At 49.0% G+C, this 23,539-nt stretch overlaps 1 protein-coding gene across 2 annotated transcripts; it reads right to left on the bottom strand.

The window, feature by feature from the left end:
- Positions 1-3,664: 3,664 nt before the first annotated feature.
- On the bottom strand, positions 3,665-21,602 carry MGST3 (microsomal glutathione S-transferase 3). 2 transcript variants are annotated; one of them, XM_062192663.1, is made up of 7 exons: positions 21,514-21,602; positions 9,648-9,702; positions 8,237-8,360; positions 7,154-7,227; positions 6,215-6,272; positions 4,409-4,481; positions 3,665-3,917 (listed from the first exon to the last, which is right to left on the bottom strand). In XM_062192663.1, the coding sequence occupies exons 3-7, from the start codon at positions 8,351-8,353 to the stop codon at positions 3,781-3,783; spliced, it is 459 nt and encodes a 152-aa protein (XP_062048647.1). In that variant the 5' UTR covers positions 8,354-8,360; positions 9,648-9,702; positions 21,514-21,602; the 3' UTR covers positions 3,665-3,780. The 2 variants fall into 2 exon arrangements, with proteins under 2 accessions (XP_062048647.1, XP_062048648.1); XM_062192664.1 differs by lacking the exon at positions 9,648-9,702 and having other exon boundaries at positions 21,514-21,598.
- Between the last annotated feature and the right edge of the window lie 1,937 nt (positions 21,603-23,539).

Below are 23,539 nucleotides of genomic sequence, written 5' to 3'. Positions count from 1 at the left end.
GAATGCAGACTGTCAGTTCTCACCTTGGATCTGGGCCTCAGATGTTTCATCAGCACAGTAGTCTAAGCAGCGCCTTAGAACAACGGTTCTCAACGCTGACTACATAGTAAAAAATGGCCCAGAGAGAGCTTCAGAAACACTGAGTCTTATTTACTCTGTATCTGCTGTCTTCAGAGGTCCCTGGGCCAGTCTGTCAGGCAGCCAAGATTGAGAACCACTTCTTTAAGGGCTGTGCTATCCACATAGTTGCTAGCTACATGTAGCTACATAAATGTAATTAAAATGGAATTAAAACTCAGCTTACCAGTTGCTGTAGCCACCTTCCAAGTACTCAAGAGCCACACATACACAGGTAGTGATTACTTTATTGTACGATGCAGATATAGGACACTTCTACCATGTCAGAACCCTCTGTTGGAGAGAGAAGGAGCTGAGACACTGGAGCTTTTGATTAAGTTAGGAGAGCAGCTTTGAAGGCGAGTGCTTTTAGGGATGAATTCAAGAAGCAAGGCATACGGGTAGAGCCTCCATCTGTGGTGCCAGAATATGGGCACCAGTTCGAGTCCCTGCTGCTCCACTTCCCATCCAGTTCCCTACTAATGGCCTGGGAGAGCAGTGGAAGATGATCCAAGTGTTTGGACCCCTGTACCTGTTTGGGAGAGCCAGAAGTGGCTCCTGCTTTTTTTTTTTTTTTTTTTTATAAAGGTCTTCCTTTTCCGTTGGTTCACCCCCCAAATGGCCACTACGCCGATCCAAAGCCAGGAGCCAGGTGCCTCCTCCTGGTCTCCCATGCGGGCGCAGGGGCCCAAACACTTGGGCCATCCTCCACCGCCCTCCCGGGCCACAGCAGAGAGCTGGACTGGAAGAGGAGCAACCGGGACCAGAACCCGGCGCCCATATGGGGCACCGCAGGTAGAGGATTAACCAAGTGAGCCACGGCGCCAACCCCTTTTTTTTTTTTTTTTTTTTTTTGGGAATGCTCTCATCTTTATTTCTGTGCTCGGGGCCGGTCGCGTGTGCACCAGAGGCCAGGGGAGCCGTGACCAGCCAGTCAGGGAGGGGCTGCAGGAGCGCCCCCGCCCCCCCCACCGGGGGCTCAGAAAACGAAGTCCTGAGCCGAGGGCCGCGGCCGCCTGGGGTCCCGGCTGTCGCTCTCGATGTTCCAGCCGATGCGGCCAGTTGAGGAGTGAAACCGGTGGATGAAAGACCTCTCCCTTTCTCTCTCTTCCTCTGCCTCTCTGTAACTCTGCCTTTCAAATTAATTCATTAATTTAAAAAAAAAAAAAAAAGCAGCAAGGAAAGCTTGGGCAGTCATTAGGTAATGAGGTTGCTGACTCTTGCTCAGTTACACCAGCAGGTGGCTCTCGTGCTCCCTAGAACAGCTGGTGCGGGAACCCGAGCCCAGCCTTGGGCCAGAGCCTGCCAGGCACAGGGCATGTAGTATTATGTGATCCTCAGGAACTTTACAGATACTGTTATCATTATTCTCATTTAGCTGAGGCTCGGAGAGCCTAATAAACTTGCCCAGGAGCACACAGCTGACTGCAGGTGGGGGCACTTGAGGTACAGCTTGGATCAGTTGGGCTTGTACAGGTTGTTTTGGTTCTCTTAATTTCCATCTGTGCATAGCAAAACTCAGAATGTGTTTCCCTCTAGGAATAAATGGACTCTTTGAGATGTACATTACAGCACCCATTTTTTTTCCCCCACAAAGACTGGGGATATGCACTAAATCCAGCCTACCAGGCCGGGTTATGCTCTATAACACTGCCATGTGCCAAGTGGACTTTGCCAAGCCCATGGGTTTCCTGGCAGTGCTGTGACTGGGGAACAGGGCGTGGATGAGGCAGAGATCAAGGTTCGTCAGGTCAACCACAACACCCTTTACATGCTGGGTTCTTCATAAAGCCCCACTGGTGCCCATCCTTGTCCTGCTTCGCCAATGCCCGGGGTCTGTGTGGTGGGAAAGGAAACCTCGGCAAATTCTCCAGCTTCTTCAGTCTTATAAAACAACAACAACAAAACCTAATTTACTACAAATTCTTCATGACATCATTTTTTTCAAGTCAGAATAAAAAATACCTACCATACATTATTGCCATTGCTCCATAAAGGAACATTTTCATGTAAAAAAGGCTTTTTGAAAAAGAATCCTCACCTGTCCTACTTTTCTCTGCACCGGTGACAATTCTTCTTGAACTGACACTGTACTTTGTGCTGAGCTCACCCAGGGCCCCAGGCGGTCATCCAGCCAAGGCTGGCCATCTCCAGGGGCCGACCCTGACAGCATTCCAGCCTTGAATGCTTCATCTCCAGGGCTCAGGAAGCCTGGTACAGTGGGAAGTGCCTGGATTTTAAGTCAGACCTGAGTTCTATCTTACCTCAAGCTTCATGAGCTAATGAGCACTTCAAACATGGCTGATACAACTGAAAAACTGACTTTCTGCTTTCATTAACTTTTTATTGATTTAAATAGCTACGTGTGGGGGCCGGTGCTGTGGCACAGGTTAATCCTCCACCTGCGGTGCCGGCACCCCATATGGGCACCAGTTCTAGTCCTGGCTGCCCCTCTTCCAATCCAGCTCTCTGCTATGGCCTGGGAAAGCAGTAGAAGATGGCTCAAGTCCTTGGGCCCCTGAACCCCTACAGGAGACCTGGAAGAAGCTCCTGGCTCCTGACTTCAGATCAGCTCAGCTCTGGCCATTGTGGCCATTTGGGGAGTGACCCAGCAGGTGAAATACCTTCCTCTCTCTCTCCTTCTCACTTTCTGTAACTCTACCTCTCAAATAAATAAATAAATAAAATAGCTTCATGTGGCTAGCAGCTATGTATGGGACAGCACAGGGTCTAGGTACTGTATTTCTGTTAGTGTAGTTTATGGTCACATTAGCTTTTGGAGCAACTGTCTTACTCTGCCAACTTTCATCATTCTCTAAATCAAAGAAAACCACCTAAGCCTTCCCCACTTGTACCTATACAATCAGATCTTTGTATCCAAAAGCGGAGTTACACTCATCCTTGTTAAGTTTCATCTCCTCAAATTCAGTCTATTGCTTTCATTTTTTTGTTTGTTTTAAAGATTTATTTATTTCGGAGGCAGGCAGAGAGAGAAAGAGAAGTCTTCCATCCACTGGTTCACTCCCCAAATGGCCACAAGGGCCTGAGCTGGGCCAATCCAAACCAGAAGCCAGGAGCTTCTTCCGGGTCTCCCACGCTGTGCAGGGACACAAGGATCTGGGCCATCTTCTGCTTTTCCAGGCCATAGCAGAGAGCTGGATTGGGAGTGGAGCAGCTGAGACATAAACCAGCACCCACATGGGATGACGGCACTGCAGGCAGTGGCTTTACCTGCTATGTTACAATGCAGGCCCTTGCTTTAGCTTTTAAGCAATAGTAGCACTACGGAGTAAGATTTCTAAAAAAAAAAAAAAAAAAAAATCCTAATATCCTATGTATTTGTAGCAAGTGATAATATATCCTACCTAGAGCTAAAAGACTTGCCTAAGCTTTCTCTGTGGCATGACTACGAACATATTACCACAATCGGACTTTTTCCCAGCTCCACATACCATGGAAGCAGCCGTTGGCAGGGAGGTGGGGCTCCTCCATCTCGCAGGAACAGACTACTTATTGAAGAGGAAATGAGTAGCAAAGAGTCGGGAGGTTTAGGTAGGAGGCTGATGCCAGATAAGTTTTTATTACATTCAGAAAAAAAAATGGTAACTGGAAATAAAAGTAAGTCATTCAAAATGAATGAGTTTTTTACACCCCTATAATTCTTTAATGGCAGGACTTGGGCCCACTGCCCAACCTGGGCTTAATCCAGCCGAGATGCTGGAAAGCAGAGCATACCGTGGTGCCCATCAAGCCGAAGAGGGCCAGGGAGGACACGCCTCCTCGGTACCGCTTGCTGGGGTCTGGAAAAGAAGACAGAGCAGAGGGTTACCAGGGATGCCGCAGAACTGCAATGTTTTACATGTCCCCGAGGCACACTGCAGGGGCCCTGGGGCTCAAAGCTGTCCGTGGGTCAGACCATGCATGCGCAGAAGTGTGCCTCGGTGTGGCAGCAGCGCCTGGCTCTTAGCTCCCGGGTAATAAAAGCAGCAACTTCTCTCTGTACCCTCTGTGGGTACCAGGATTCCTTTCTTTCTCAAAAAAGTAAGTATGGCCAAAAATGTCTTTCCCTCGGGGGTACGTTGATAACCAAGTTCTCTGAACAGCATTTGGCACATAGAAAATACTCACTACAAATAAACTGTGTTACTTTTCAAAAGTTAGCAGAAAGAAAATCTTAGAGCTTTCACCTGAATTATCAAGCTACTTCCCCTCTCGTCAAGAAAAAAGAACACAGCAGTGAACGATTTAAGTTTTTAATTCATTTTCTTGGCAGAGGTCAACAGGTACTCACCTCCTGTGTAATAGCCGTAAGCGTAAAGAACTCGCCCAACGATCCAGACCCAGCCCAAGCCAGAGACTATACGCTAAAAGAAAAACACTGTGTTAGGATTTGCATTCAGCAAACAGGACAACTTTTATGCACACTGGGGCTTGATGACGGCATGCATTACCCAAAGGTTAGTCAGTTCACCAGTTTGCTAAAATACTCCCCACCAAAGTTAAGGTGGAGCTAAGTTATGGGTTTCAGCCAGGAAAATCAAAGATGTGTGATTCTTCCATGAATGGCTCCAGGAGAACAAGTTGGGAAAGCATATTGTGCTGGGAGCCCCAGAGCGTGCGGCCGTGGAGGGCAAAGTCTCCCTTCCCAAACCCTTGAGATGAGCAAAAGCTTAGGGAGCTTAAAAAATCCTCGGGTTTGGTCAGAAGGAGCTGGGGCAGGGCGAGGTCGGGGGGACAAGAAGAGGGGGTGTGAGAAGGTGGCTCTCCCCAAGTGCTTTCCAATCTCGTAATGGTGATAAGGTGGCTACTTCAGGCTTTGGTTTGAATTGCTTTTGGGTTCAGTTGGTTGCAGCAACTGAAAATAAAAACTCCAATCTTCCAAGTCTCTAGCAGCTCTGGGGTCTCTGCCTGGCCGCTGCTTTCTGCAATGTTACACAATAACGAGAGTTCAGAGTGTTTTTCAGAACATGGCAGGGGAAGGGGATCCAGGGAAGTAGGATGAGGCAGACATCACGTGATGCCTAACCTAGGGAGACCCGGCTCTGTAGACCAGCCAGGGCAGCACTGGGGGACCTGGGAAGAAGCGTTTCTCTCTAAGAGAGGTATGAGCACAGCTGATGTTTCTTAGAAAAAAATATAAGCCTTCAAGATCATCGACCAGGCCTTTGTGGCAACTTAGCGACAGAAGCACAAGGCCAAGAGGTGCACACCAAGGGTTATGAAGGGCTCAGAGGTGGGGGTGTGAAGGGCAGGACTCCCGCCCCTGGAAAGGGAAGACTTTCTGTCCACGGCAAGACCCACACAGCAGCTCATCAGCCTCATGGGGACGTTCAGGTGCAGACCAGGCCTATGGTCCACAAGCACCATCCTGAGAGGCCTTCAAGGCCACTGCTATGCCCTCCCACCCCACTCCTCCGTGGCCTTCCCACTGCTCACTGAACTGCCGAAGCAGGGTGTCCATAGACAGGTGCAGCGCCTGGGGTCTTCGGACACACGGACACACACAGCTCCCATGCTCTGCCTCCTTTGAGATTTGCATAACTGTCCCCTCCCCACCCTCTTTAGATGGCCCTGCCCCACACTCCCTCTCCTCAGTGCGCTAGCTCACTAACAAGACACATTATTTACTTCTGCCGCTGTTTGCGGCCCCAGCTAGCAAGGAAGCCCCAGGCAGGCAAGTGCGTTTGCCCATTTCCTTCATGGCTGTAACCTCGAGGGTGCGCCAACGCCTGTTGCATGAATGAACGAATGTGGTACATGGAATCCCTGAAGGTCATAAACCTGTTGGAGACTGAGTTCAGTCTCATTCTTTACTCTGCAGCTATGTGGCCTTAGGAAAGTTAAATAGTATTCAAGAGGCTTTTTCTATTTGTAAAAAAAATAAAATAAAATAAAGGGGGGGGGGAGTGGGGGTGGAGTGGGGGGGGAAATGCCACCTACTTTTAGGAATTTGTGAGAAACAATTAAATGACATCCTTTTATAGACAGGGTGCCTGGAAGCTGTTCATTTCCTGACCCCCCCCCCCCCACCTCCACCAGGAATTTAGTGAACTAAATTCCAATAGATTAACTCACCCCACCCCTAGGAAAAACTTACTGGGTGGTAAACACCTCCAACAGCCAGAAAAAACAAGAAGGGAGGGTACACTTCCAACCTAGAAAATAAAGGAATTTTATTTTTTAAAAAGATTTATTTATTTGAAAGGCAGTTAGAGAGAGAGAGAAAATCTTCCATCTGCTGGTTCACTTCCCACATGGCTGCAATGACTGGGGTTGGGCCGGGCTGAAGCCAGGAGCCAGGAGCATTCATCCCACGTGGGTGGTAGGGGCCCAATACTTGGGCCATCTTTCACTGCATTCCCAGGTGCATTAGCAAGGAGCTGGATTGGAAGTGGAGCAGCCGGGACATGAACCCGCACCCATATGGGATGCTGGTGCCACAGGTGGCAGCTTAACCTGCTATGCCACAATGCCAGCCCCCAGAAAGAAATTTTAAAAAGTGCCCCACTGAAGTGTTTCTGAGTAGAAGCAAGAACCCCTTATATGCTTATGCACCGAGTCAGAAACTTGAAAGTCAAAATCAACCTTGACTCGGGGAGAAGCTCTGGTCCCTGATGTCCACCCTCTTCTGCTCTGCATGGGGTCAGAGGTGACTCAGAAGACTCTGAGTCAAAGGATCTCCCATGCAGCAAACGGCAGAGGGAAGCACTGGGGAGGCAGTGTGGGCTTCTTTACAAAACACAAAGCCTCTCCAGCCCGGGGCTCAGCCATCGGTTTAGTAGTACATGCTGCACATGCCACGCAAGGCACTACAACGTGAAAGGCAGTTTTGAAAAGATGTTCCAGAAAGCCCAGCATCCCGACAGCGCTTAATGTTGCTCTGTGTTCAATCTGTTCACTCACAGAGTTGCTTAGTGATACTCTTTGCAAGGTGCTCAAGTTTGTTGCCACTGCTAGCTTCTGCAAACACAAGTGCTGAGGGCTGACCACACCCACTCTGCAGATGTCTCTGGGGCCCAGCAGGGGGGACACTCACGTGTTCTGGTGGGCTCGCTGAATGCAGTTGAAGAGGTGCCCATTTTCGGGGTCCGTGCTGTACATAACGGGGTACTGTTGTTAAAAAACAAAGCAGATACTGGTCAAACGATCAGGAGTAGCATTCTGTGCTGAAATGTAAAATTCACCTTAAAAGTAATATATCCCAAAGCATCTTCCGTCATACACTTGGAAGATGATCACTTGATTTCTGCCTAAATATTTACAGAGACAAGGATGTCAATTCTCAGAAGCAGAGTCAATTGTTTCTATGAAACAGCCAGCAACATGAATGTCTACGCGCTTGTTCTGTGGGTGTCATAAGGGACAGAGGAGAGCTGTGGCAGACTTGGTGTTTTCTCCCTGATAAACACATCTGTGGGAGATTTCAGGAGCATTACAGGGACACCAAGGGAGTAACTGCTTCCTCAGAGTCACCAAATCCCATGACCTTCCCCTTGATGGGGGAATGGATAATTGAGCATGTGTGAATTTTAATGGTGTGTCCATTAGAAGAAAAAAAAGATATATTGGAAACCTTTAAAAGATGCTCTACTGAGAGAGTCTAATTATAAGTGGAAATAGACTTTGAAAACTGCTACCCAGGGACAACTTTAGTAATTATCACTTCTTAATCGGCTAGAACTAAAGGCAGTATGTCATCGACCTCCTCCCTAAGCCCAGCGTCTTTTCTCCTAGCAACAGGCAGAAATTACTTTAAGACATGATTTTACAGTGGCACATGAAGAAACAATGTTGCTATTTAATCCTCTTCACAAAATAACTCTTCCTGGCAAATGGGTCCAGCCAAAGGCTTCTGTTCTAATTCCAGCATACCTGGTCTTTCCATAGAAGACACAAAGTAAAGAGCAATGGAAATGAACCACCACATCCGCCCCCCAGCCACCCATATTTCTCACCTCTTTCCTTCCACAAAGGAGCAGGATTTCTAACAGGTGCAGTGCTGAGACTGCTGCTACTTGCTATTTGCTCCCCGTCTCTCCCCCCACAATTGAGAACAAGCTCTTGGGTAAGCTTGTGGCCCCAGCCAAGCCTATGAAAGCCCGGATTGTGTTTCACTCACCTCCACTTTGTACTTCTTGCGAGCCTTGCTAACGTTGATGGCGAGGTGAAGCACCATTACAAAGCTGGCAGCACCCGTCAGAAGCACGAAACCGTATTCCTTAGAGAGGACGGCCATGTTGGCTCTGCACGAGAAAGAACAGCACATGGGGATGCTGCCTGGCACTGGGTGTTGCATGGTCTGAGGCCTTACGGATCATGAGGCCTTATTACCAGCAGGTGCATACTCGCAGATCACATGGAGGTGTGAGTCAGTCTCATGTTTCTAAGAAGTCACTAGAGACACTGCTGTATATCATGTAACAAGATTTGAAAATCATTCAAGTGTGCAATATATACACAGAAAAGTATATAATCACATATCATATGTTCTCATTTTTGCCTGGGTTCTTTACATCAATGCCATAGTTAGGAGGTTTATCTACACCACTGCAGTAGTCATTGCCATAGAACGGGCCACTGAAAATCACAATTTTTTAAGAAAATATGTAATGTAAAATGCTAAAAGTTACGTTAAATTACAGAGAGGGAGAGAGAGAAAGGAGAAGGAGGAGAAAGATGGGGAGGAGGAGGGAAGAAGAAAAGGGGGGGTGGAGAGAGAAAAACAGGATACAAAACCATCCCAAGTTCTTGCATTTTGGCAGGGCCCACAGTGAGGGCAGACTCCTTGAGGCCTCCCTTCCATCCTGGGGTAGGGCTGTACAGCTGCAGCAGCCCCCACAAGGAAAGGCCCAGCTGGGTGCTGTGAAGGCAGGGCATGGCACCTGAGCCTTGGTACTGCCAAGATACATATACAGCTTTGGCCAGCTTCTGGGGGAGCCTGCGGCCCATCAAATCATTATTTCAAACTAGCCCCATGCAGTGTTCTGATGTGTGCAGCTTATTTTGAAAGATGTCCCTGCCCCCAGCCCAAAAAATGAGGCCACTAGCCAGTAGAGCAAAATGTTAATGGTCAAATCCAGGTGGTAGCTATAAGGATATTCAACGTAGCATTCTTTGAACTTTTCTATATGTTTGAAAATGTTTCTGATAACAAAGATGGAGAAAAAGCCGATCCCAGCCCATTTTCCAGTGTTGAGCAATTTTGACTGTTACAACCATTGTCCTGGGCCAGGAACAGAGGAGACAAGGAAAGAAACAGACTGGGCAAGAGAGAGAACAAAGCTGGGCAGGTGGGGGAGCCCTAACAATCTCCCCTGGTCAGGGCTGCCCTCCCATCTGTCTGACTGCTTGTCACTGGAGAGAAGAAGGGTCAGAGCGTGGCAGGCCACAGAGGAACAGCTGGGATGCATCAAGAGACCTTCAGCCAACGGCCCACCACATGCAAACCATCCTGGATAACCAGCTGGCTTCAGTCTCTCTTGTTCCTGAACGTTTCTAGTCCTCCTTACAAACACACCCATGATACTTACTGTTATATGCCTGCTTTCCAAAGAATGCCCCAAGGTTAAGTGATGCTCCCAAGATCTAAAACAGAAAGTACCAGAGACTCAAATTCAGATCCATTTGGTTCCAATGGCCCCTTCAGTTTCATTTGAAAATTTAAGCTGAATTGACATTGGAGTTCAAGTTCATCTTTTTCAACATGGAATATGGGGTGAGCAAATGGCTGTTCTTTAAAATTAAGCTTCTTCAAGCTCAGAAAAATAACATTTGCATCCCATGTCCTACAAACTTGCCCCTCCCCTAGCATGGTTCACAATAATTCTTTGTCTTTACAACAAAAATGTTGATTTACTTTCAGCTACTTGGGAGGGAGGGAGGAAGGGAGAGGGGGAGGGGGAGGGGGAGAGAGAGAGGGGGAGGGGGAAGGGGAGAGGGAGATGGGGAGAGAGAAATCATTCATCTTCTGGTTAACTCTCCAAATGCCTGCAGCATCCAGGGCTAGGCCAGGCTGAAGTCAGGAGCCTGGGACTTCACCTGGGTCTCCCATGTAGATGGTAGAGACATAAGCACTTGGGTCATTGTCTGCTGCTTCTCCTCTTTAGTAGGAAGCTGGATCAGATGCAGAGCAACCAGGACTCAAACCCATGTACTCTGATGTGGAATGTGAGTGTCACAAGTGGTGGCTTAGGCACTGTGCCACAGTTCTCATTAGCCTTCCCACTCCCAGGGCTTTGAGCAGGACACGCCCTGGGTAGGGCTGTCTCCATGACTCAGCATGCAAGGCCTCCCTGCCATGTCTTGTGGCTGTCCTCCAGTCTTCCCTGCCCTTGTTCTCTCCCCAAGTTTAGAAAATCAGTGCAGGGAAGAAGTTACAGGAGTGGTTCAACAAAAACAGTGTGAACTCTGCACACCTCTTTGAAAATAACTTAAAATGACAGAGGCTTCCAGCCTGCCTCATATCCTTGAAGTTCAACACATTTGGGTCAAACAGGCCATTTAACACCAAGCTGTCTCTGACCGTCAGCAGCTGGCTGTTTGAGGACAGTCCAGTTAAGTGTATTTAATTTGGGCCAAACTTTGCAAATCAAGTCTGCGGCCAGACCCTCCCCTTTGGATGGAGGTTGGGCTCCCCGGCAGCCAGGCACCACCTAGTGTTGGTGCAGCATGTGTCAGCTCAGGTTTAATCATTACACAAATCCTACTGTCACTACTTTTACAGCAAAGGAAATGGGGACTTGGTTACATGGGGGCAGATCTAAGACCAGAGCAGGCTTTACAATTCTTCCCCAGAATACTCTGGCTGGCCCAGGCAAAACATCAGCATCTGGGGGCACAGGTTGCTGACCTGTGCTCTTGCGATCTGCAAGGACCCGAGGTGGCCAGGTGGCAAGACAGAGAAGTGCCTCTGGAGTACATGTATCTCTCTGTCCAGGCAAGAAAACAGCCAGAAAGTAACTGTGCTGCAATCTACAAGTAGACATGAATATTTGCTGTCAAGTTCCTCTTGTAAAGCATCCACAGAGGCGAGGGCTTCAACCCAGAGGCACTGGCACCTGCTGAAAGTTGCTTGCCTTGTACTTTGCTCTAGTGATGAGTTTTCTGGTACCTGAATGTGGGAAGCAGAACCTGAATGCACCACTTGCCCTGAGGCTCTCCCTGCAGGGACTGTGGACTCCCCTGTATAGGTGCAGGTGCAAAACCTACAAGTGAGAAGCCTGGACCAGCCCTCCCTCACACTGGGCACGCCTACCAACTGAAGAGCCGTGCTTTGTATGTCATAACCTGTACTTAAAACGGAGCAGCCCACTGAATCAGCTGCTAGGCTCCCATGAGGGAGGAGCCAGGTCTGCCTGGCACCTGCCATACTGAGGACAGCGTGGGTGCTCAAGATGCTTGTGGCATAAATGCTGTAAGGTGCAACTCCAGGTAGCTTTCAGGAATGAACTTCATCCTCCCACACCCACCCATCTGTGACAAAGTTTGCCACGTAGCATAACGCTTGGTATACAGCATGCACCGAACCATCCTAAGTGTCCCTTTCTTCCCTCAAATAACCTACTGACACCACGGGAGAAACTGGATGTATTGACTATTCATGAAAGAAGAACTGAGCCACAGACAAGCTCTGTCATCACCGCTGCTGAAAACACAAATCCAATAGAGAGCAAAACTGGTTAAGGCTCGCCTTTAATTCAATCAAATATATATAAAAAAAAAAAAAACAAAAAACAAAAAAACCACTTCAACAACTGCAAAGTCTTAAACTCTCTTTGATGACTCCAGGGCAAAGAGATGGCTGTTCCCAGCTTTTAGAGAGTGACCTTTGGGTGTATAGGGTGTGCCCTGGGCAGGGAAGGCAGCTCCATTCAGTGGCTCCACCCCAGCAGCCACAGCCACACCCTGGGCTGTGCCAGCACCAGGGCTAGCAGATAGCTTCCAGCAACAGGTCCAAGGAACTGATAACTGACATATTACCTCTCTCAGTGAGAGCTCATTAGAACCACACATCACCATTTGTTGATTAACTGCCTACTCTGTGTCCGAGGCAACCCTTTTATGGACACAAGATAAGGGTCTTGTTTTTTTTTAAGGTTTATTTTTTATATTTGAAAGGCAGAGTTACAGAGAGACAGGGAGGGAGAGAAAGAGAGAGAGAGAGAGAGAGAGAGAGAGACAGAGACAGAGACAGAGACAGAGGAGAGAGAGAGAGAGAGAGAGAGAGAATGAGAATCTTCCATTTGCTGATTCACTCCCCAAATGAAGTGGCTGGGCCAGGAGCTTCTTTCAGGCCTCCCACGTGGGTACATGGGCCCAACCACTTGGGCCATCCTCCTCTGCTTTCCCAGGCACATCGGCAGGGGGCTAGATCAGAAGTAGAGCAGCCAGGACACCAACTGGTGCCCATATGGGATGCTGTTATCATTGGAGGAGGCTTAACATGCTATGCAACAAAGCCGGCCCCAAGATAAGGCTCTTGAAGATGGGGACTTCACTCTGGACTTTGTCTTCTACGTAGTGCTAGATACACAGCAGAGGTTCAGCCTCTAAATGCTGCCACCTTTCTCACTGACCAGTTAGCTATCAAAACACGTACTTTAACATGGGTCAGGGAAAATATCTTTGTCTGCTGATGGGCTGAATGCTTTCTGAGGACAGAGAATACGAGATATAAAACTCCTACTTACAGGGCAGGCGCTGTGGCATAATGGGTGAAGCCATCACCTGTAGTGCTGGCATCCCAAATGGGCACCGGTTCGAGTCCTGGCTGCTCTACTTCTGATCCAGCTCTCTGCTATGGCCTGGGAAAGCAGCAGAAGATGGCCCATGTCCTTGGGCCCCTGTACCCTTGTGGGAGACCTGGAAGAGGCTCCTGGATCCTGGCTTCAGATCAGCACAGCTCCATCCACTGCAGCCACTTGGGGAGTGAACCAGTGAGTGGAAGACCTCTCTGTCTCTCTCTGCCTCTCTGTAATCCCTTATGGTTGCTGGTTAGTTCTGGCTGCTTCTCTTCTGATTCAGCTTCCTGCTATGGCCTGGGAAAGCAGTAGAAGATGGCCTGAGTCCTTGGGTTCTTGCACCCACATAGGAGACCCAGAAGAAGCTTCTGGCTCCTGGCTTTGGATGGGCTTAGCTCTGGCCATTGCAGCCATTTGGGGAGTGAACCAGTGGACAGAAGAACTTTCTCTCTCTCTTCCTCTCTCTGTCTGTAACTCTGCCTATCAAATAAATAAATAAAATCTTAAAAAAAAAAAAAAAAGAACCACTCCTTCAGACAAAAAGAGGAGAGTTGCAGGAGATGATTTTCTCCAGTTCAGAACCACAGACTATATGTCTTGTCTTGGTGATCCGTGGTCCAGCGCCTCCCCCTGTGCTATCTCCAAGGACAGGTGGGGCTGATGAAGCCGGGAGTTGTTTTGCAGAACAAGTTGCAGCTAAGCCATTCACAATGACACACTCAGTGGGTACCTGCCAGAAAAGCTGCTTCTTCTCTCAGTTTTAATAGAGCACTCAAAACAAAACAAAAAGGTAACACAGCTCAGTTTCTCCTGACTTTGCTTTGTGAGCCTAACCTGTGTCAGACACTGGGTCCCAGGCCTCTTTTCATGGTCACTGTCACTCACCAGGTGAGACTGCCCCCTTCATCAATGAGTCATGGATTAAGGCTTTCCTGCTTCAGGAGGGATGCTCCTTATGCATGGCCAATGCCATGGACCTAGCAGACCTCAAATCTGAACACTCAGCACCATGACCTCAAGCAAAAGGCTACCTTGATGGATGGGCCTGGCAGGAACCAATACGATGTTGAACTGACATGTCCTTGGAGATAACACAGGCTCCTTGGGGACCTCAAGGACACTGGGAGATCGCAGATCACCAAGACAAAATGACACTTGTGGCTATGAATGGGAGAAAATTGTCTCCTCGCTCCATCCCCCATCTTAGAGGGGGAAACAGTCAGTACTCCACTATTAAATACAAGGTAGTGGTAGACCTAATTATTTCTAGCAACACTTGTAACTTTCAAAAATTTACTAAACAATACAGTGTGTGTTGTGGTACAGTGGGTTATACCACTGTTTGGGATACACATATTCCATATTGGAGTAGCTGGGTTTGAGTCCCAGCTACCTGGCTTCCTGCTAATACATCTTGGGGGACTGAACATAATAGCTATTGGGCTTGCACCCTGCCATTCATGTGAGAGATTCAGATAGAGTTCTGGGCTTCCGGCTTTGGTGTTGTGGCCATTGGGAGAATGAACCAGTAGATGGAAGTGCTTTCTCTCTCTCTGTCTCTGTCTCTCTCTCTCTCCCTCCCTCTCTCTTTTGTCTCCCTCTCTTTCAAGTAGATGAAAATAGACATTTAAAAACAAAATTAATCAAAGTAGTTATGAATTGCCAAACATGATTTATCTGAGGACATATTAGGTTGAGGGAGAAAACTAGGGACAATATTTTGAAGCAGGTGGGGAATGGGATTTGGGGGCAGGTGTTGTGGGTCTCTAGAGGGAGATCAGGAGAATAACTAGGAGTGCCTCAAGGTCTATGGGTGGGTGAATCAGCACTCTGGGTAGCACCTCAGAGTGCAGCCAGAGTCTGTGGGCACCTGGAGGTTTTAAGACAGCTGCAGGCACCATTGCAAGGTCTTACTTCCACAGTGATGAGACTGGGGTAGTTTTGGTCTAATCCCTGGAAAATGTGCTCCATTAGCAGTACGGGGTTTTATTACGACCTCTGGCTAAAGCACTCTCTTCTAGGCATTGTACTGTCAGATTCTGCTGGGAACATGGTTGTTCTAGCTCTAGAGCTTAGGCCATCCCTTCCTCCAATTCCTGTGCTGGCCACCACTTGCCTTATCTCACTGGGGCAGGGTTCCTTCAGTTACAACAAGGCGTACCCAGAAAACTTCCTGAGTTACTCCTGGGGTAAAGCTGGCTTCCACTATTGACCCAACCCCCTTTTGGTTGCCCAAGAAATTCTCCAGGGCACAATTAGCACTGCACAAATGGGGCAGAAGACAGGCTTCATGGATTCGGGCACTTGCCCCCAATAATTTATCACTTCTGAGCCAGGAAGTTACATCACCCTATCTTTAACCAATTGACAGATTTTTAAGCAAGAGAAGATTTTGCCTTTCAATTCTCTTTGCCCCTAAATAAAGAAACAAAAATAAATCCATGTTGAGGGATTGGCATTGTGGCATGGCAGTTAGGCTACTGTGACACCAGCATCCCATCTTGGAGCACTGATTTGAGTCCCAGCTACTATGCTTCCAATCCAGCTCCCTGCTAACACACCTGGTAAAGCAGTAGATGATGGCCCAAGTACTTGAGTCTCTGCCACCCACATGGGAGACCAGGATGGAGTTCTAGTGTCCTGGCGTTGGCCTAACCCAGTGCTGGCTGTCGAGGCCAGTTGAGGAATGAACCAGGAGATGGAAGACCTCTCTCTGTATGGCTCTATCTCTCTCTGTCATGCTGCCTTTCAAATCAATCAATCAATCAATCAATCTCTAAAAAAAAAGAACCCATGTTGAACAATGGTAACCCAACTGCCATTAGTGATTTTGTTCTCCCCAGACTGCACTGGAGTTCCTCAGCTGGCATTTTCTTTAATGCACACAGGAACTTGACACAATGATAAAAGATTCACAGATCAACTTGCAGTCACTCCCTAATATTTCATTAAAATCCTTAATTGGCTGCCTATGTGAATAGCCCCAGTTTCCTTATATAAGGCATCTATTTCATGTAACAGAAATTAACATTTTAATGAGAGTAACCTGTAAGGGTGGCAACTTAAATGGTTGATCTGATCATACATATGGACTTCTCTGAGTCTAGTCAGAGACCTCTGACTTCACAGCTTCCCTGGTAGCTGTTTCCACAGAGGAACAGGACTGACAATTATCTCTAGACAGGGCAGTGGACCCTCGTAAAGCCCAGTGGAGAAATGTAAGAAGCCGGAGAGCAGCACCACGAAAGTAGTTCCCTGCTTCCATAATGGGAGAGGAAAAGAATGGCCAACACTGCAGTGACTTGTCAGTACTGCAAACAATTGTGCAACACAGGAGCTGGCTGGAAGTGGGGGAGGGATGGGTCAGCATGATGCTCAGGTCCAAGTGAATGGTTCTTGGTTATGTGGGCCAAAGCATGCCCTAGTACAAACTCCATTAAGGCCAGGTCAGCAAATGATCTGCTCTCTCCTCTGGAGTTTGTCTTCTGAATGAGAAGGCACTAAGCACACACGCCTGAATGGAGCTGACTCTCCTCTGGGAAAAACTGGTGATTCTGCTCTTGAGGAATTTGAGAATACCAGTTTTGTAATGAGAGAGGAAATCAATCCCAGGGATTTGCTGGTGTGACAACACAGTTTCCCAAGAGATTCTCCATGCACAAGGCTCTAAGGGTGAGAGTTCCCTGACTCCTGACCTAGAAGCCCTGGGCCCTGTGAGACCATCTGGAGCTGAGCCTCTCAGGAGACGTGATCCCAGGGACAGCCCACAGGATGTTTCCAGTGGTCTCAAGGAAGTAATCTTGGAGGGCAGCAGGGACAAGAGGGAGACGCCCTGGGACACAGAAGGGAACCAAGCAATGGTTCATTAAATGAAGCTGATTTGATAAATGTGATGTGGGACACAATCATTTAACCTAAAAGGAAAGCTTGCTGTTACAGCCACCAACTTCAGGGTTTTCTCAGGATGGTTACTTCCCTTACTCACCCTGTACTCCATGCCGCCTATGTGAGGTATAGCTGTGACAATCATCAAGACTGAGAAGGGAGGTCAGAGTCCAGTGTGTGTGTGAGCAACAGCAGGGGGCTGGCTCTGTGCTACAGTGGGTAGGCCCGCCACGCTGACATCCCATATAGACACCAGTTAGTGTCCTGGCTGCTCCACTTCTTTTCTTTTCTTTCCTTTTTTTTTTTTTTTTTTAAGATTTATTTATTTATTTGAAAGTCAGAGTTACACACACACACAGAAAGAGAGAGAGGTCTTCCATCTGCTGATTCACTATCCAGATGGCTGCAACAGCCAAAGCTGAGTTGATCCTAAACTAGGAGCCAGGAGCTTCTTCCAGGTCTCCCACAAGGGTGCAGGGGCCCAAGGACTTGGGCCATCTTTTGCTGCTTTCCCAGGCTATAACAGAGAGCTGGATCCGAAGTGGGGCAGCCGGGACTCATATGGGATGCTGGCACTGCAGACGGTGGCTTTACCCGCTATGCCACAGTGCCAGCCCCATGCTCTACTTCTGATCTAGCTCCCTGCTGGTGTGCCTAGGAAACCAGTGGAAAATGGCCCAAGTACTGGGTTCTAGCCACCCACGGGGGAGGCCTGGATGGAACTCCAGGTTCCTGGCTTCAGTATGGATCAGCCCTGGCCATTGAGGCCAGCTGGGGAGTGAACCAGAGGGTGGAAGATCTATCTGTCTCTCCATCTCTCTGTATCTCTGCTTTTCAAATAAATAAATAGATCTTAAATAAAGAGAGAGATATACAACAGGAGGATTATAAAATAGAAGGGAGGGGCTGGCATCACAGAGGAGGGTTAAGCTGCTCCTTGAGACGACCTCATCCCATACAGGAGTGCCAATAGGAGTCCTGCCCACTCCACTTCCAATCCAGCTTACTGCTAATGCACATCCTGGAAGGCAGTGGCTCAAGCAGTGTGGCACCTGTCACCCATGTGGGAGACTCATAGGGAGTTCCTAACTCCCAGCTTCAATCTGTGCCTGGGGGAGTGAGCCTGCATATGGAAGATCTCTGTCTTTCTCTCTCTCTCTATGATTCTCTGTCACTCTACCTTTTAAGTAGATGAAAATGTATAAACATGAAAGAGAGAGAGAGAGAGAAGAAACCAGGAGGGAAACAGTTTGGGACGAAGAAACCAAAGGATGCAGAGATGTATGAGAGAGAACACAAATAAGGAAAAGTGTAGGCACAGAGGCCAGGACAGGGAAGGACTTGATTTGTACACAGAGCCTTCAAAAAGTTAATGGAAAATGCACATCATAAAAAAATTGCATGGGTTCAAAAGTTGCACCAAATAAACTTTTATTTTCTTTCCACTTTCCACAGACTTTCTGAAGTCCTCTCATATAAGGCGGAGAAAGGAGTGCAATGTGTCTGAAGGCTACCGACACAGATTGGAGGGAGGGTGGCAGGAGAAATTGATGGCACATTATTAACACTCGTTATTAGTAGTATGCATATCATTTCACATGGGTCAAACCTTCTTCACTGTGAACTCACTTAAATCCTCATAGCATCCGCTTGATGTCATTAGCTCAAGCTGAGCATCAGAGAAGTTAAGGACTCTGCCCAAGGTCACACAGCTGTCACAGAGCCAAGCCTGGATTCTCACACCTCCAGGCAGTCTGGCTCCAGTCTGTGTTCCCAGCCCTTGGCTACACTGCCTCTTAAAGAGGTTGAAGAGCAAGTCTGACAACATCTGAGCTCTTTGGAGACATTTCCAGTTCCCTAAACCCTCTCTTGAGCATAAAATGTATTAACAAGAAAAGAAAGAGCTAATAATTAACTCCAAGCCTGTGGCAGCTTAAAGCCTAAGATGTTTCTAATTGGATGGAATGAAAATCTTGGGAAAGATCCAAAACACAGTATTTTATTTGAATGAGTGCCAGCACTGCAGTATGACACTAGAAGTAGAGATTTCAGGAAAGAAAACCTGCCTCCTCCAATCTTTCAGGCAAACTGATTTGTGAGAAAGCAAGAGAAGCTGGCACCTTGTCATTACACCTTGATTCTCACTTTCTGTGTCTTAAGCTGATCTTACAGAGGAGCCTAGAGTTATAGAGAAGCTAAGCTATAACCTCCAGAAGAGAAAAGGACATCTTGAAGGAGTCACATTGACATGACTTGGATTTCCATTGCAATGTGGGCAGATGATAGCTAATCCTTAACAGCAGCTGGATCCCCAGCAGGGTACCAGCTTCCTCCAAGGAAGGGACAGCCTGGCTGCAGACGCTTACCTGAAACATGAAGTTTGATTCTTCCATGACTGTCTGCACTTAGGACAAAACTCTGGTTTGGGGGGGGGGGCAACTAGTCTCATTTCTTAAGATGAACAAGTAAAATATCACTTTTTAAAATTAATTAATTATTTTTTAGAGAGTGAACTAAAGCACCGAAGTCTTTGAACCCAAATTTTGGTTAATGAACAAGTCAACTCTAGAAAGAAAGCAGAGAGCAGTGGGATACTAATTCTAAATACTGAAATCCTTAAAGGTATTAGAAAATGTGTTTGTTAGATGCAGCATTATTGCTTTTCCTCCCACAGATAGGTACACACAATAAGGGATTTGGCTTTACACAGCAAGAATCTATCTGATGGTAACTATGAAGTTTTCATTCAAGAGAGTGGTATACTCATTAGTAGAATTAATGCATGCAGTTGCAAAACCAGTAACAGTATATTCTAAAGAAATACTGCTTTAAAATGGTTCTTAGTCAATTATGGCCAGCAATGGTGTTCTAAGTACAGATTTAGAATATTTAAGTATTGGAAATTATGTTTAAATACAGCTAGATATGCAGAAGGCACTAAATTATCTTTTAAAAATTTTTTTATTTCCCATTTGCTAGTGTACTCGCTAAATGTCTACGACAGTTAGGGCTCACCTGGCTGGAGCCAGATAAGTGGAACTCCATCTGGGTCTCCCATGTGGGTTTCAGGGACTCAAGCACTTGAGCCATCACCTGCTGCCTCCCAGGGTGCACATTAATTAGCAAGAAATTAGAACCAGAAGTGGACCAGAACTTGAACCCAGGCCCATCACTACGGGACACAGTGGTTCTAAGCAGCATCCTAACCACTGCACCAAATGCCTGCCTCTGAATCACTTCCGGCAGACGGATTGGACAGTAGCATTCCCCTGGACAACGGAAGCAGCCCTTCTTTCCTCAGTATGTTCACTGTGCCAACCCTGAGGCGCACACTTTCCCTTTCAAGATCCTGTCTCCTTAGATGGCTGGGCCAGCAGGAGAAAGTCTAGGTGAGGGGCAAGACTACTCTCCTCCAGGTTTGTTTCTTCATCTAAGGAACCCCCTGGAGTGCAGTTTCTATAGCTGGCCACAGTATCGCCGTCGTTTTATATATAGTAACATTGGTTCAAAGAAAAAAATCACTTGACAGAGCTTTCTATTCCTGTAACATTGTGTCAGGAGGGGAGCCTAACAGAATGTCTTCCCCGGGGTGAAATGATTGTTTGGATTTGAGAAGAAACACTCCAGATCCCCTGACTCAGATATGCTCTCATTACAGGCTTCACTCAAGCACACCACGCCTGTAACTGCTTCCTTGCGGTCTACAGACGCCAGGTGATTCACACACTTCCCCGGAGAAACCCTGGCCCCAGCTCCCACCCTGGAGGGATCTAAAGTCTGCAGCAACTCCGCGGGGCCACACCTAGGCCCCCAGCAAGGCCCTGCCCCGCGGGGACGCTCCCTTTTTCCGCACTGGAGGGACTCAAGTCCCCACCCCTTCCTCTGAGGTCCCTCCTACCCACGCGCCCCCAGCTCCCCTTCTGTCACCTCCTTCCCCACTCTCTGCGTTACCCCTCGGCTGCCATGTAGCTTGTAAAGTCACGACTCCCGGGGAAAGTATCAGAAGCCACAACTTCGGGGAATGACTCATGGACGAGTCCCGCGTCCCGACCACCGCCCTGCAGCTGCCCCACCGAAATCCAAATGGAACCTGAAATGCAGATGCCCCCTTCCCTTGTCACTCCTCCTCACGCCCCCAGGAGCGTCCTGCTCTAAGGGGGGGGTGGTGGTGGTGGTGGGAAATGACCCACGTACAGGTCCCAATGCAAATGAACAAACGTCTCTGCGAGGCAGGAGGAAAACAAACACAATTCCCTGCAGGCTCTTCCCCGCGAGGACCCCAGACACACGTCCACATCTGGCCGCAGACGCAGCGCTTCGGGCCACTTCTGAGTTAGGGATCAGGCCTGCAGCGCCCGGCTCGCCCTGGCTCTGCACCGGAGCTGCGGCTGGCAAGGTCAGGTGGGCTCTGCAAGGCAGGGGGAGGGAGCCCCGGAATGCACAGGCCGTGGACACGAGGAGAGGAAAGCAGGGAACCGAGGAAGGGTTGACCTTGAGTGGCGTTACAGCCAGCACGACTGGCCTCTTAGACACTCCAAACCCACTGCAGCAGGGAGAGGAGACTGGGCAGGTCGAGGGCAAAGGGGATGGAAACGCAGAGAGCCCCAAGGTACTGATAAGGAGTGGGCGAGAGAAGAAGCGAATCCCCACTCAGCCCCGGGCTGCAGAGGAGATGGGCAGTGCCCAGAGCGGGAGCTGAAGCCCCTCTTCCCCTCCCCCTCAGGGCCGGGGTCGGGGGTCCTCCTCGCCGCCCGCAGATGCGCTCACTCACCCGGATCACCTTCGCAAGGCTGTTGCAGACCGGTGCTGCGCTGCGCAATGTGGGTGCGGCGCCCTCGGTTTCCGGCAGAGAGGGGCTGGGCGGGGCCCGGAGCAGGGCCCGTCCCCCTTCTGGGCGGGGCAGCTCGAGGCCACGCCCCCAAAGGCGGAACTCCGCGCCCTGGGCGCACATTGTACAAGTGCCAGCTCGGGGCCGCTGGCCGGGAGGCGGGGGCGTTGCGTTCTCCCAGGTCTCCTGTGGGTTTACCCCTCCATTTCCAAGTGCACTCTCTTGCCCAGGTGCCTTCGTGGTTGCCTTCCTAAACGGTCCGGGCCAGTGATCTCCTCTCGCGTTGGCTTTGCGGAGCAGAGGCACGCTACTAATTTATCCCAGTAGAGCCACCGTAGCGTGATTCCTGGCCCTCGGCGGTCAGGGTGCAGAAGTGAGAGCGCCCCTCGCCTGTGTCCCGGGGACACGTGACTTGGGGCGCGGGCGCAGTGCCTGAAACTACTAAGTGAAGGGTTTTAGGCGTGTCAAGGCTTCGGGGGTGCCCGTACGTAATACAGATTGTCGTTCTGCCGGGCCCGGCCCGCGAGGTGGGCGCCCGCCCTCGCCGTCGCCCCGTGCTTGCTGCCGGCGCGGTTCGGCTCTCGCAGTCCTTTCTGCGGGACCCTCAGGACTCTGGTGGTGGACGCCAGCCGCGGGGGCGGCCTGGAAGCCACGGGGTGAGGCCCGCGGGTGGAGCTGGGCTGGCCGAAGCGCTGAGCACTCCCGCGCAGGCTTCCCGGGCCCCGCCCTCCCCTCCGGACACCCCTACACGCTAGCAAGGGGTGCCACGCCTGGGCCTCCCCTGGCGACCCTCTGGGGTCGTGTCCACCCAGCCACCCTTGGTAGGCTTACGATTGCAAGGTTATGGGAAGGCAGGCATCGCTGGGCTGGGTGTTTGTTCTTTTTTATTGTGCTCGTATCCGCGCTGGTACGAGTGCTGTGAGGCTCATAAAAGTTTTACTGTTGCTGTTTCAGCAATGCAGCCATCCTCATGCTTTCCCCTCCTCAGGTGTGACGAGGCCTTCTAATTTAGGGTTTCTGGCTTGTTGAGGGAAGAGGGCCTGTCGTGATCGAACATGGAGAGGGGAGCCAGTAGGAAACACTTCTGTGATACCAAGGAAGAGCGTTCCCCCTTGCTTCCTGTCCTATGAAAAGGCAGCCCCAGGTGGCAAGGAGTGAGGGAAAAGGCAGGAGAATTCTGGCTTTACCAGCCCTTACCAGAACCAGAGGATGTGAGAGATCTCTCTCTGTAGCTCTGACCTTCAAAATTAACAAGTCTTTACAATAATAATAATAATAATAATAATAATACTCATGGGGGCTAGAGTCCTGGCCTAACAGGTAAAGCTGCTGCCTGTAACACTGGAATCCCCTATGGTTGCCAGTTCATGTCCTGGCTGCTCCCCTTTGGTCCAGCTCTCTGCTAATACCCTGGGGAAAGCAGAGGGGGATGGCCCAAGTCCTTGCACCCCTGCCAGCCATGTGGGAGACCCAGATGGAGCTCCTGGCCCAGCGCTGGCAGTTGAGGCCACTTGGAGAGTGAACCAGCAGATGGAAGACCTTTCTCTCTCTGTCTCCCTGTCTCTACATCTGCCTTTCAAATAAATAAATAAATAAATAAATAAATCTTTATTAAAATTAAAGTCTTAAGTTTTATTCCTCATTTACAAACGGGAATAAGACCTTCCTTACAAGGTTATTGGCAAATTCAAATGAAGTGATCACAAAATACTACACAAAAGTTCTACATCTCTTTTGTCTCAGGATAGTGTAGCTGGCAAACCCCATTATGACATGAATTACGGTGTGGAGCATGTTGGCTCAGAAGTTACTCTGCCTGCTTTACTCACCATTAGTGCCTTCTCCATTTACAGTCTGGCTTCTGCTTCCAAGCCTCTACACAAACTGTTCTCTCAAAGGTCACCATTTGCCTTGTAAACTCTTTGGATTCACAAACACTGTTCTCCCCTCATTCTTTTTTTTTTTTTCT

This window comes from Lepus europaeus, chromosome 5 (genome assembly GCF_033115175.1).
Source record: "Lepus europaeus isolate LE1 chromosome 5, mLepTim1.pri, whole genome shotgun sequence".
Classification (NCBI taxonomy): domain Eukaryota; kingdom Metazoa; phylum Chordata; class Mammalia; order Lagomorpha; family Leporidae; genus Lepus; species Lepus europaeus.
This window is presented reverse-complemented; position numbering and strand designations above follow the sequence as displayed.